General features: G+C 39.1%; 1 protein-coding gene across 1 annotated transcript in view; it reads left to right on the forward strand.

The window, feature by feature from the left end:
* The first annotated feature begins 7,251 nt into the window (after nt 1-7,251).
* Nucleotides 7,252-14,110, forward strand: part of EIF3E (eukaryotic translation initiation factor 3 subunit E) — a 44,572-nt gene continuing 37,713 nt past the window's right edge. The window contains exon 1 of the mRNA XM_036876289.2: nt 7,252-7,407. Coding sequence (XP_036732184.1) covers nt 7,318-7,407 — 90 coding nt within the window. The 5' untranslated portion in view covers nt 7,252-7,317. The remainder of the gene's footprint in view (nt 7,408-14,110) is intronic.

Consider the following 14,110-nt stretch of genomic DNA (forward strand, 5'->3'; position numbering starts at 1 on the left):
CAGTGGAGTTGGAGGTACTGTTGTGGCCATCTTTGGAAACAGTTGACCACATATTGCCATATTACTATTTTATAAAGCATCAATTTATTTATAAAAAGCATTCACAAAATATAATTCCATTAGATTGGCATGAATTAAAAGTATCAACAAGGATGTGTAACAACAATAACTCTCATATACTCCTGGTGTGGGTGTAAACTTAAATGCCCACTTTAGAAAACAATTTGGCATTAACTGCTAAAGGTCATAGGTATATACCCTGAAGAAATGGGTGCACAGGTAAACCAGGATATATGTATAAGAGGGTTCATAGCAGCATTATTCATAGTTCATTACAGCCCTAGACTGCAAACAACCCTAAACGTCATTGATTCTAGAATAGATTTTAAGAAAATGTAGAATATTATAAAACAATGAAAGTGAACAAACTGTACACTCAGCAACATGGATAAATCCTTCAAACATAATATATGAATATTATGAATATAAGAAAAACATGAATATAAAATATAAGTCTTAAGAACATTCATTGACTGTGATTTCACTTAGGTAAGATTCAAAAACAGGCAAAAATAAACTATGTTCTTTAGGGATGCATACATAATTATAAAGGGCAGAGGAATAAGTATCATATTATAGCCAAGATATGATTTTGGCCTGGTGAGGGGGAAATAGGAGGGAGTGGAATACCCAGAGGAAACAGCATAGCAGGGCGATAGGAAGGAGTTGGCTGAATGTGAGGAAATTAAAGGAAGCAAGAGCAAAAGGTAGAACAGGAACTTAGAGACCAACTTTAAAGATTTTCAGACTTCATGCTAAGAACAGTGAGAAGTTATTATTGATTTTAAGCGAGGACAATATGATCGGATTTTCACTTTCAAATAGAAACCTGTCATATGTAAAATAGATGAGAGAAAATCAAGAGTAGATATGGGAATACAGTTAGGAATCTATTTTAAATGGCTTCAGGTGAGAGAGATGATAGGGCTTTAAGTGCTGCAGTGACAGTGGATAGGAACAAGAGAGGATGATGTGAGATACGCTTGGAAGGTGAAATAAATAAGACTGACGATTGGGTAGTTTAGCAAATGGAATGTGTGTGGCTCCTATTTGCTGGTGTGACCAAGAAAGGGAACATTAGTGGGGAGCCAGACCTTGATTTTGGATTCCTTGGAGACAAGCAAGGGCAGATGTTACCCAAGCAGTTGAATAAATGATCTGGGGCTCAAAAAAAGTACCTAAGCCAGAGAGAGAAATCTGGTATCTTTTCCTTTTTATGTATCACGGCAGTAAATAAACTGGGCATAGTTGAAATGCTAAGGGTAAGTAAAATGACTCGGAAAGGACAGGTAGAAGCAAGAAGTAGTGAAAATGTTAATTTTATTTATGTGCAAGGCACTCTCCAGGATGCGGGGGCACAAAGGTAAGATATGGTCCCTAGTTTACTGCCAAGTGGAGGAGACAGACAGTTAAGCAGATCATACACATCTTACCTGGTAAATGACAAGTCAAAGATGCTGTGAGATCCCAGAGGAGGGCAGTTAGTCTGTAAAGTTGAGTAAGAATTAACCGAAGAAGAAAAGTGGGAAAGGTATTCTGGGCAGCAGCAGTAAGGTGTACAAAAGCACTGATGCTTGAAACAATGTCATATATGTGTTACATATCACAAGCAGTCCACTGGTATTAATGTACAAGGTTTGAAGGTTAAGCAACAGGTCAGACAAAAGGCAAAAGGCCCCTGTTATGGAGGGTCTTGCATGCCATGCCAAGTAGTTTAGGATTTATTTAGTAGGAACAGGGGAGTGACATGGTCATTTTTGCATGTTAGTGACATTACTTAACCCAAGCATGGAGGATGAGGGCAAAACTGAACAAGGGGGCTAGGGAATGCCGGAAAGCAGAACTGGTTAGGAAATAAGCTGCTACATGTATAGGGAGTGGTAATAGGGATGAAGAGGGGGCAATACATTCGATAAATATTAGGACTCCTCTTAAATTCAAAGAACCTATGTGAAAGGTCATAGGCGCTTAGCCCCAGGTTTCTCCCAGCTTAAAATGCAGTTGACGGGAATTCAGGGGAGATGACAGAAACCCGTGTTTTAAATCTCTGAATTCCTACAAAACAAAAAGCAAAAACAAGCAAACAACTACAGAAACAGAGCAACTAAATGGCGAAGCCAGAACGCCTGGGCAGCAATTACAACAAAGCTAGGAATCCCCAAAATACAGCAGGTGGGGCCAAACCCCCAACAGAAAGATTCTCCAGGGCTATGCGGGAGAAAGAAGGAAGCCATTGGGCGGCAGCTTCAGAGGAGCCGAGGCCCAGCGTCAGCCACTGCGGATGAGCTCGGCTGTGGGCGATGCGGGCAGGTGCGCTAGGCCGCCGCTGGCCCGCAGGCATCTCTGGGCTCGGCAGGTCCTGGCTCAGCAGCCAGCAGCTCGGGGCTCAGCAGCCGACAGCGCGCAGCCCGCGCGGGACCCAGCGCCTTGTGCGCTCCCGCCCCGCTGGAGCCGGAGTTGCAGACCCCCTGAGAGTCCGAAGCCCGAGATTCGCCGGAGCTGGAATACAGGACATGGCCCCACACTGCGGAAGAGAAGCTGCTGCGAGTAGAATAAAAGTCATCCGTTCCTGCACAACTGGGACAAAGTAAAGTGAAGCCTGGGAGTCCGGGGTGAGAAACGGGCCAGGGAATGCCAGAGAGCAAGGCACCAAGGTTTTGATCGCCCCTTTGTTAAAGTTCAGGGAAAAAAAATTAATTTCCCGTGGAAACGAACATGAGGAGAGTATGGAGGGAAAATCCCATACAAAATTATTTTCAGAAAATAAGAAGCAAACTAATATCCCTCCAGACAAGGAAAGCAGACCAGGAAAATGTGCCCACAAAACGGCTCAAAACAGTAAGCTACCATTTCAAAACAAACCCAAGAGACCTTAAGAAAATGGTTCAGGATGTAAAAGAACAGCATATATCAGAATTAGAAAAGCTCAGCATTGAGATGACAGATCTCAGAAAAGAATTAGGTTAATTAATTAATCTATTAATTTAAAATTAGGTTAATCCATTCATGCCTTAAAAGAAATAAAGTAAAAGGAAATTTTTTAATTAAAAAAGAGATCACTTTGAAATCAAAAAGTGAAGCTAGCACACATATTTTTTCCTCAAAAGATCTATTTGTACATGTTTCACTTCCTCTTCTCATCTTTTAAACTTACACCAAAAAGACTTTCATCCACCACTCACTGAAACTGCTCTTCAAGGTCATCAATAACCTGCATATTTTTGAAAGCCAAAGGTCAATGTTCAGTCATCCTCTTTAAGTAACAGCATCATTTAACGCAGCTCATTACTCGTTGCTGCTTGGACCACTCGTTTCTCTGTTGGTCCCTGGGACACCACACTCTTGCTTTTCTATCCTCCACCTACTGGCCAGTCCTTTTCTGTTTTCTTTATTTGGTCTGAATTGTCCCAACCTCTACAAGTTGAAGTGCCTAAGATTTATCCCTCCTCACCTCTTTTCCAAACGTACTCACACTCTGATCTCATCCAGTCCCATGGTTCTACATTTCATCAATAGGTTGACAATGTCTAGTTTTCTATCTTCAGCTCTTACCTTTCTCTTGAATTTTAGATGCATATATACCACTGCCTGATCAGTACTTCAACTTAGATGTCTAACAGTCATCCCAAATATATTATGTCCAAACTAAATGTTTTATTTCTATCCTCTAAATCATGCATTTACTACACCCTTCATCATCTTAGTAAATGGTCTTTCAGTTCTTTTAAACCTTAGAGTCATTTTTCACTCCTCTTTTTCTCATCTAATCCACTAGCAAATTTTGCTAGCTCTGCATTCAAAACATACTTGATTCCACTATTGTCCACAATTCTTTCAATGCTACTACTGTTGTCTAAGCTTGCTTGAATTATTTCAATAGCCTCTTAACTGGTATGTATATGCTTGCCCCCACCTCCCCCAAACCATCAAAGTGGTTTTTTTAAAGCATAACTCTGATTATATGAGTTCTCTGCTCAAACTCTCCAATAGCTTCCCACCTCATTCAGAATACAACCCAAAGTCTCCACTATGCCCTACAAAGTGTTGTATCATCTGTCATACATTCCCTCCCTGGGTTCATCTGCTATCATACTTTCTTTTGCTCAGTGAGCTCCTGAATTTCTAGTCTTCTTGCTATTCCTTAAGGATACCAAGCATACTTTCACTTCAGTACCTTTATACTTAATATTTCTTCACCTGGAATTTTTCTCCTCTAGAGAGCCACAGGCTCCCTCACTTCCTTTAGGTCTCTTTTCAAATTCTACTTTATCAAAGAAACTTTCCCTGACCACTTCATGTAAATTCAAATTTAAATTAATTTATATAAATATAAATTAGAAACCTTTCCCCATCATTCTTCAACTTCTACCTGAGTACCCTTCTACACAGCACTTACCATCACCAAGGTATGTATTTGTCAATACGTTTTCACCTGTCTCCTTCCACTGAATATAAGCTTCTTTACAGAAGGTAGTTTGTTTTGTTTACTGCTGTATTTCCAGGACCTAGAACAGGGCTTATCACATTATAAGTTTTCAATTTGAACTGAATGAATGAATGAATAATTGCCACAGATTAGATGGAAAGCTCCTGTGGCCAGGGCTAGCTTTTACTGATTGTATATTCCTGTTAACCCCTAGTTTAGTACCTTGCCTATGGTAAAAGTTCAACATGTTAAACAAGTTGAATTGCACCTTATTTTTCTCTGCTGCTCTGTTCCTTTTTGGCAGGTTTCCACACTTTCACCTACTTCTTTCCTCTATCACAGTTCACTTCTGCTGGAAGCTTTGGTTCTTAAGATTTCTCTAACTTCCTCTTTTCCTGTCTATATTCTATTATAGCTTTAGTGTCTGGGCTTAGGAAACTTCAAATTACAACTATTTTTCTTAACTCTCAGAGGCTACAAGGACTATCCCCCACAATTCAGCTGCCTATACTATCAGGTACTCTCTGCATCATGGGAATTTAACCTTGCTTTCCCAGTGATACTCTATGTAAATGGCACAATGGCAGAGGTCATATAAAATTCCCAAATTATGGTAAACATCTAGTACAGGTTAAATGCATGGTAAGCGATTGACAACTATATTAACTGATTCAGAATAGTAGCTCCATTTGAATATTACCACTTGGGTATCTAATAGGGATATTATTATGCTTGAAACCGAGTTTTTTATTTTAGCACCCATATATATTTCTTTGCCATTCTCCCCCATATATTAGTAACCAGTAGGTACCCAGTTCCTTAAGCCCAAAGTCTAGGAGTCATCCTTTAATTCTGACAATAGATTCACATGTACTTTTAAGAAATAATACAGAGAGATTCTGTGAACGCTACTCAGTTTCCCTTGGTATTAACATTTTACAAAATTATAGTAGTCTAGTAGTTCCTGAAGTGATTAAATATATATCATACACCCCAGTAATTCCACTGGATATATACCCAAGAGAATTGAAAACACATGTCCACACAAAAACTTGAACATGACTGTTTATAGCAGCATTATTCATAGTTGACAAAAAGTGGAAACAACCCAAATGTTCATCAACGAATGAACTGGTAAATAATATGTGGGTACAGCCATATAATGGAATATTATTTGGCCATAAATAGAATGAAGTACTGAACTGATACATGCTACAACTAGAATGGACCTTGAAAACATTATGCAAAGTGAAAAAAGCCACAGGCCACATATTATATGGTTCCGTGCATATCCGAGTCCTGAACAGAAAAATCTATAAAGACAGAAAGTTAGGGTTAGGATTAGCTTAGGTCTGGAGTAGAGTGAGCAATATTTAGAGATGGAGGAAATGAGGCCAGAGGTAATGGGTCATGATGATCGGCTTTTTAGCCACTATAAGACTTACATCTTTTACTCTGAGTGCGATAATAAGGCTTGGAGAGTTTTAAGTATAATTTGACTTTTAAAAGTTACTCAACAGCTCTCTGGAGAATAAAACAGGAGGAAAGAGGGGGAACAAGGTGATTAGTTAAGAGGGTACTCCAAAAACTAAAGCAAGAAATTATGGTGGTTTGTAATAGGGTTGTAACTTTGGAGGTGGTGTGAATTGACTGGATTTGGATATCCTTTAAAAGAACCAAAGGATGTGTTGGTGGATTCAATGTAGAGTGTAAGAGAAAAAGTCAAAGATGACTCAAACGTTTGGGTCTGAGCAACTGGGCATACGGAATTGGCACTCACTGAAGAGTGCAAAAGAGGCAGGTTTTGATGAGCTACGTGGGGGAGTTTATTTTTGGACATGTTAATGTTGAGAAGTTGGGTAGGCAGCTGGAAGATATGTGAGTCTGCCTTTAACTAATAGTCTGTGTTGGGACTATCATTTGGGAGTTCCCAACGTGTAGAATTAAGGCAGAATGATATCAACTAGGACACTGAATAGACAGAAATCCAAGACCCTGGAAGCACTCCAAAAATGAAGAAAAAGGGCTGAAAGATGAGAAGGAAATGGCAAAGGAGACTTCAGAGCACTTAGAATAAAATCCACATTTCTTACCTTAATTAAGACCTAGCCCTTCTCGACATCTTTAAGCTCACTCTACAGTCATACGGGATACTCAGGTTTGAAATACACTAAGTCCTTTACTGTCTCATGGCCTCGTGTCTCATGGTGTTTGCTGTGGCTTTTACCGGGCATGATCTACCATGTCTCTAATTTTAATCACTTTTTTCTCTTTACTACAACTCTGCTGAATTGTTACCCTGAGTTTTCTCTAACCCCCTAATTAAATAGGCCCAACCCTACACCCACCAAGTTACCGCTCTTACTATAATCTTAAATTATTTCACTCGTTTTCTGCTAGAAACACGTTCCACCTTAATTTAACAAACGATTACAATAAGCCAAATAAAAGCTCAGATATTCTTCCTTGTACTCAACTTGTTGGAGAGCAGAGACCTCAACATCTTGTCCTCTGCCAGATCTCAGCGCAATCGACACGAAATTGAGATTTCAGTATTTATTAGCCGAACGATTTGCAGGAAGCGCAACAAAACGGCAAACAGAAGAAATTGTGCGCGTCGCTCCGCCCAGTCCCAGAGTTACCCGGGGAAAGGAAAAACCTGTGCGCATGCGCCATTATTCTCGGGGCGTGGTGGGGTGGGGCCTCTAGGCTAAACCTCGCCCCTTCCTTGGCTTGTCAAACCACTGCACACGCGCAGTGTAGGGCCTGTCTGTTCGTTTGTCGGCGCTATCTATAAAGTTTTAGTGAATAGACTCCCCTTCCTTGGCAAGATGGCGGAATACGACTTGACTACTCGCATCGCGCACTTCTTGGATCGACATCTCGTCTTTCCGTTGCTTGAGTTTCTCTCCGTAAAGGAGGTGAGGGGGTCTCTGAGCGCGGGGAGGCCGTGGGAGCGCGTGAGATGAGGGGCCTGGCCCAGAGGCGGTGGCGGTGGCCCGAGCCTGGCACACGTGTGAGGCGGCCGCAAGTGTGTTTCCGGCTGGACAGTCAGGACCTGCTGGGGGTTTAGCGTCGTCCCAGTTAATTAGCACCGCGGTCCTGGTCTGTGAGGAGGAGCGAAGAGACCGTAGGAGACGCAAGCGAGAAAGAGGCCCCTGCTTCCAGTGCCGAGGGACGTCCGGGGCTTCCTCTCGGAAGTTGACGATTCGCCGTTCCATTTAGAAACGCCTGGGCCTTACTTGAGGCCGGCTTCTGAAAGCAAATTGCGTTAGAGATTCTGATTTTCCTTTAGGGAGCTGTGGAAAGGTTGTGCTTGCCTTTGTTTCTGCTTGCCGAGTCGTTTGGAATTATTTTCTTACACTTACACGAAATGTCTAGCAGTTGAATTTCCTACGCTTGTGGGGGTTTTTAATTGAGTTTTCCTAATTTTTTGATAAGTAGCCACTACCTACAAGCGTAGCATATTTTATCGGATGGGGACAGGGCCCTTCCCCCAACAAAACTCGACAATTTTTAACCTAAAAGTTGTTTTCTAGTTTTTATGCAGACTTCGAGTGATTTGAATTGATCGTTAACGTTAACTTAGCTATTCGAGATATCTAGAACGAATTTGTGGTTCATTTTAAAACATCTGAACTCTGAAAGTTTTGAAATATTTGTCTTAGTTATACCTTGAGTTTAAAGGGCGTTGATGCATTTTAATAATTATAATAAAGTAATATGATGAAGGGATTAGACCATCGATCAGAAAAAAATGAATTCTGTATCTGGAAGCAGATTACAACATAAGTCTACGTGGGGAATAGATTTTATGTGTCTCAACAGTAATAAAAAAATGCCCTACAAATAAACATCAAATTGTTCTGATAACATTTCAAAATGTTCCTTGTAGTTAACGATTCATCAGACAGACTTAAGCCTTAAATTGTTATGATCCTTTGTAAACACATAGATAACTAAGGTTCTTGATGTAAGGGAACAGCAAAGTTCATTTTCAATAAATGTCCAAGGATGTCTTGCCACAAAAAGTTTTATTATGAGAGGATGTGTTCTTGCCTTGATTTTTTTTTTTTTCATGTCGGATATACTTAACACTTCACAGCTTGAATAAAACAGTTCAGTCTGTCTTCTGTTACCTTTCCTGAATAAGTGAGAATAACTCACCGAAGATCAAGGAATAGAATACTATATTTTGAAATCCTTTGCCAGCTACTGGTGGAAATGCTTCTAAACTAGCCAAACTTAATAATTTTGTAGTATGTTCTTCACACGTTTGTTTTTCAAGGCAGGCAGATAAAAGGGAGGAATCTGTAAGTGTAAATTAGTTTTTCATAGTACAAGACCAAAACTATCAACAACAGCTGATAATATTAGTGGAAGATAGCTATCCAGTACCTGCCTCCTTTAAGAGAATGTTGGTAAGATGGCTGTAATACACCAAGAGAATACAGATGGGGAGTATTTATTTAGCAACTACTAAGTATAGGACTACCATGGAATTGTGTTAAGTCCAAGATAAAACCCAGACATGTCACCACTAAAAAACTTACCCATCATTCAGAGGGGATAAAGGTTTAAAATTATAACTAAAATAAATAAAAAACAAGTCATAACAGAGACGTATTGGCAGAGTGCTATCAAAACTGAGGAGATTCTATTTGGGCAGAAAGAACTTAGAGGAGAAGAAACTTTGAGTTTTGAAGGCCAGATGGTTGGGATACAGCCACTGATCATGATATGTGAGGGTAACTATTTGATATCTTCATAGTATGTTGGAGAATGTAACTTCTATGAGAACAGGAACTTTGTTCTCTGCTGTGTTTTTATCACATAAAGCAATCTGGCATAAAGGCTTTTAATGCTTATTTAATAAGTGACTCAGTGAATACATATTTGTGCCTTATTCTCATATTCTTCAATCTCACGTGAAGTAGAAAGGCCAAATAGTGTTTTGGAGCCTGGGTTCTGGATTAGAACCCTGGCTCTGTCAATACATCTGTGCACTTAAGAGCAGTTTCTTTCTTAAATAATCCTTTTCTCATGCATAAAATGTTGAGCCTATCACGAACGTTATGGGAGTGTTGAAAAAACTTCATGAGATAATACATATAAAAACACTTTGCCTTCTGGAACAAAGTGTACTCCTAAGTATTTTCTGTTAGGTGGAGAGGCAAGCATTTTGGGTTTTGAGGAGTGAGATAAAGACTGGAAATTGTGGCTGAGGAAACTGATGGAGTCAAGTATGAGGACTGGCTTGTGTGGGGGACCCAGATGAGATTGGAAGTCATACATCTTTAGACTTACTGGTGGTCATTATTAGAATGAGAGGAGCAGAGGAAGTGTAGAAATGTTTGGAGAAAGGGTCGCAGATAAATGTTATTTAATGAAAAGGATTACTGATCAGAGAAAAGCACAGATGTGATTGAATAACATTGTCTAGTTTAAAACACTATGGTTTTCCTTAGCCAGAACATAGAAAATAGATGATTTTTTGCAGAGCTAGAGAGTGACATTGAATTGTACTTGGTTGGAGAAAATGGTAACAATTTGTTGCTAATTTGTGGGCTAAAGGAATTTTAAGTCTTGAATTAAAAAAAAATTTTTTTTTTGGTATCATTAATCTACAATTTCATGAGGAACATTATGTTTACTAGACTCACCCCATCACCAAGTCCCCCTCACATATCCCATTACAGTCACTGTCCATCAGCATAGTAAGATGCTATAGAACCACTACTTGTCTTCTCTGTGTTGTACAACCCTCCCAGTGCCCCCCTCTACATTATGTCTGCTAATAGTAATGCCCCCCTTTTTATTCCCCCTTATCCCTCCCTCCCCACCCATCCTCCCCAGTCCCTTTCCCTTTGGTAACTGTTAGTTCATTCTTGGGTTCTGTGATTCTGCTGCTGTTTTGTTCCTTCAGTTTTTTTTCTTTATTCTTATACTCCACAGATGAGTGAAATCATTTGATACTTGTCTTTTTCCGCCTGGCTTATTTCACTGAGCATAACACCCTCTAGCTCCATCCATGTTGTTGCAAATTGTAGGATTTGTTTTCTTCTTATGGCTGAATAATGTTCCATTATGTATATGTACCACATCTTCTTTATCCATTCATCTACTGATGGACAACTTAGGTTTCTTCCATTTCTTGGCTATTGTAAATAGTGCTGCGATAAACCTAGGGATGCATATCTCTTTTTCAAACTGGGCTGCTGCATTCTTACGGTAAATTCCTAGAAATGGAATTCCTGGGTCAAACGGTATTTCTATTTTGAGTTTTTTGAGGAACCTATGCTGCTTTCCACAGTGGTTGAACTAATTTACATTCCTACCAGCAGTGTAGGAGGGTTCCCCTTTCTCCACAACCTCGCCAACATTTCTTGTTGTTTGTCTTTTGGATGGTGGCCATCCTTACTGGTGTGAGGTGATATCTCATTGTGGTTTTAATTTGCATTTCTCTGATGACTAGCGATGTGGAGCCATCTTTTCACGTGTCTGTTGGCCATCTGAATTTCTTTGGAGAACTGTCTGTTCAGCTCCTCTGCCCATTTTTTAACTGGATTATTTGCTTTTTGTTTGTTGAGGTGCGTGAGCTCTTTATTTTGCTTGTCAACCCTTTATCGGATCTGTCATACTGTAGGATGCCTTTTTGTTCTATTGGTGGTATCCTTTGCTGTACAGAGCTTTTCAGCTTGATATAGTCCCACTTGTTCATTTTTGCTTTTGTTTCCCTTGCCTGAGGAGATATGTTCATGAAGAGGTCGCTCATGTCTATGTCCAAGAGATTTTTGCCTATGTTTTTTTCTAAGAGTTTTATGGTTTCATGACTTACATTCAGGTCTTTGAGCCATTTCAAATTTACTTTTGTGTATGGGGTTAGACAATGATCCAGTTTCATTCTCTTACATGTAGCTCTCCAGTTTTGCCAACACCAGCTGTTGAAGAGGCTGTCATTTCCGCATTGTATGTCCATGGCTCCTTTATCATATATTAATTGACCGTATATGTTTGGATTAATATCTGGACTCTCTATTCTGTTCCACTGGTCTGTGGGTCTGTTCTTGTGCCAGTACCAAATTGTCTTGATTACTGTGGCTTTGTAGTAGAGCTTGAAGTTGGGAAGCAAGATCCCCCCAGCTTTATTCTTCCTTCTCAGGATTGCTTTGGCTATTAGGGGTCTTTTGTGATTCCATATGAATTTTAAAACTATTTGTTCCCGTTCGTTGAAGAGTGCTGTTGGTATTTTGATAGGGATTGCGTTGAATCTGTAGATTGCCTTAGGCAGGATGGCCATTTTGACAATAGTAATTCTTCCTAGCCAAGAGCATGGGATGAGTTTCCATTTGTTAGTGTCCTCTTTAATTTCTCTTAAGAGTGTCTTGTAGTTTTCAGGGTATAGGTCTTTCACTTCCTTGGTTAGGTTTATTCCTAGGTATTTTATTCTTTTTGATGCAGTTGTGAATGGAATTGTTTTCCTGATTTCTCTTTCTGCTAGTTCAGCGTTAAGTGTATAGGAAAGCAACAGATTTCTGTGTATTAATTTTGTATCCTGCAACTTTGCTGAATTCAGGTATCAGTTCTAGTAGTTTTGAAGTGGAGTCTTTAGGGTTTTGTTTGAACAGTATCATGTCATCTGCAAAGTGACAGTTTGACTTCTTCTTTACCAATGTGGATATCTTGTATTTCTTTGTATTGTTTGATTGCCGTGGCTAGGACCTCCAGTACTATGTTGAATAACAGTGGGGAGAGTGGGATCCCTGTCTTGTTCCCTATCTTAGAGGAAAAGCTTTCAGCTTCTCGCTGTTAAGTATGATGTTAGCTGTGGGTTTGTCATATATGGCCTTTTTTATGTTGAGGTACTTGTTAAGGCTTGAATTTTTAAAAAAATCATCAGCGTGGATGGTGGATTTGTGGAGGATGACAGCAAAAGAGATATCAAAAGATTTTTAATGTTTAAAAAAATAGCTTGTTCAAGAGTTTGATAAGGCCAGATGTTGGCAAACTCTGGCCTTTGAATCAGATGCAGCCCTCTCTGACTGTTTTGTATGGTCTGCAAGCTAACAGTGTCGAACAGATGAACATTTGCAAACACTTTAAATTATAGAACATTAACTTTGTACCCCAATTAAGTGAAATAGTTCCTGTCCAAAAATAATTCATTCTTCTCGCTGGATTTGTATTACAAAAAATTGTATTGCATTATTACCATGTTTCTTACTTGAAAAGAAAAAAATTGTGGAAATTTGTTTCTCTCTGAAGCACTTACATATTGTATTCTTGATTTTTGCTTGTTGGCTCACAAAATCTGAAGTATTTACTGTCTGTCCATTACGGAATAAGTGTGCTTATGGAGGCAGAATTTAGCGAGGGTGATATAAGCAGATATAGATTTAAGAGGTCAGTAACCTCTGATGGCGGAGGAGCAATGCTTTGAATTTACTGTTGAGAAAAACAATACAAAATAAAAGCTATTAATGGAGTGGCAAGAAGTGGCACACTAGAAAAAGGATATTTTTAACCTAACATCAAGATTTCTGGGCACACGGACAGGAAGCTTCAATTTTTTAAAGTAAACTTTTTATTAAGTATAGCATTCATACAGAGAAGTGCACAAATATGTTTTTTTAAAAGTGAGCACATTTGTGTGACCATCCAGATCAATAAATAAAACATCACAAATACCTAAAAAACCTTCCTTTCTGACCCCTCTTAGTCATCATACCTCCCAAAGGCAAACATTTATCTGATATTAGAATAGTTTTGCCTGTTTTTTATTTTATGTAAATGGAATTAAGCATTCACCACCATGTACAACTTTGTATGATTTTGTTCATTCAACATTGTAAGTCATCCAAGTTGTTAGAATGTCAGTAATTGATTGATTATCAGTGCTGAGTGTTAATCCATTGTATGAATAAATCAGTTTATTTATCCATTCTATCATTGGTAAACTTGGCTGTTAAAAATAGTGCTACTATGAACATTCTTGGAAATGTCCTTTGAGTATATATGCCCCTTTGGGTACTTTGGAGCAGAATTGCTGGGTTAGAAGGGGGTATATTTACACTTAGGAGATAACAATTTTCCGAAGTGGTTCTACTTCCACCAGCAAAGTTAGTGTTCAGGTTACTCTTCATCTGTACCAACACTGGTATTGTCAGTAATTTTAGTTTTTAGTGTGGTTTTAATTTGCGTTTCCTTTATGATTAGCGAGATTGATAATCTTTTTGGGTGTTTGTTGGCCATTTAATACTCTTCTGAAATACTCATTAAAATCTTTCAGCTCTTTTGAATTGGATTCTCTCTCTTTCACTATTTTGTAGGAGTTCTTTATGTAGTTTGGAAGATTCGGTTTTGATCTCATGGCTGTGCATTTGTGCACCTTCATCTTATCTTTTTATGTGCAGTGAAATGTGGAATCTCCCTGCATTTTTCTTCCTTGGCAGATTTATATTTAGCACAAAAAAAATTTCTTTTGCAAGCTTTATCTTGACTATTTGTTTAAAATTTTTTTTTGATTTCTCTCCCTGAATCCTATTGTTTAGAACCATTAAATATTGCCCATTACACTTAACATGTATGTGAGTTTGCTTATGTATTTGGGTCCTTGTACTATGG

This window comes from Manis pentadactyla, chromosome 3 (genome assembly GCF_030020395.1).
Source record: "Manis pentadactyla isolate mManPen7 chromosome 3, mManPen7.hap1, whole genome shotgun sequence".
NCBI classification, from domain to species: Eukaryota; Metazoa; Chordata; class Mammalia; order Pholidota; family Manidae; genus Manis; species Manis pentadactyla.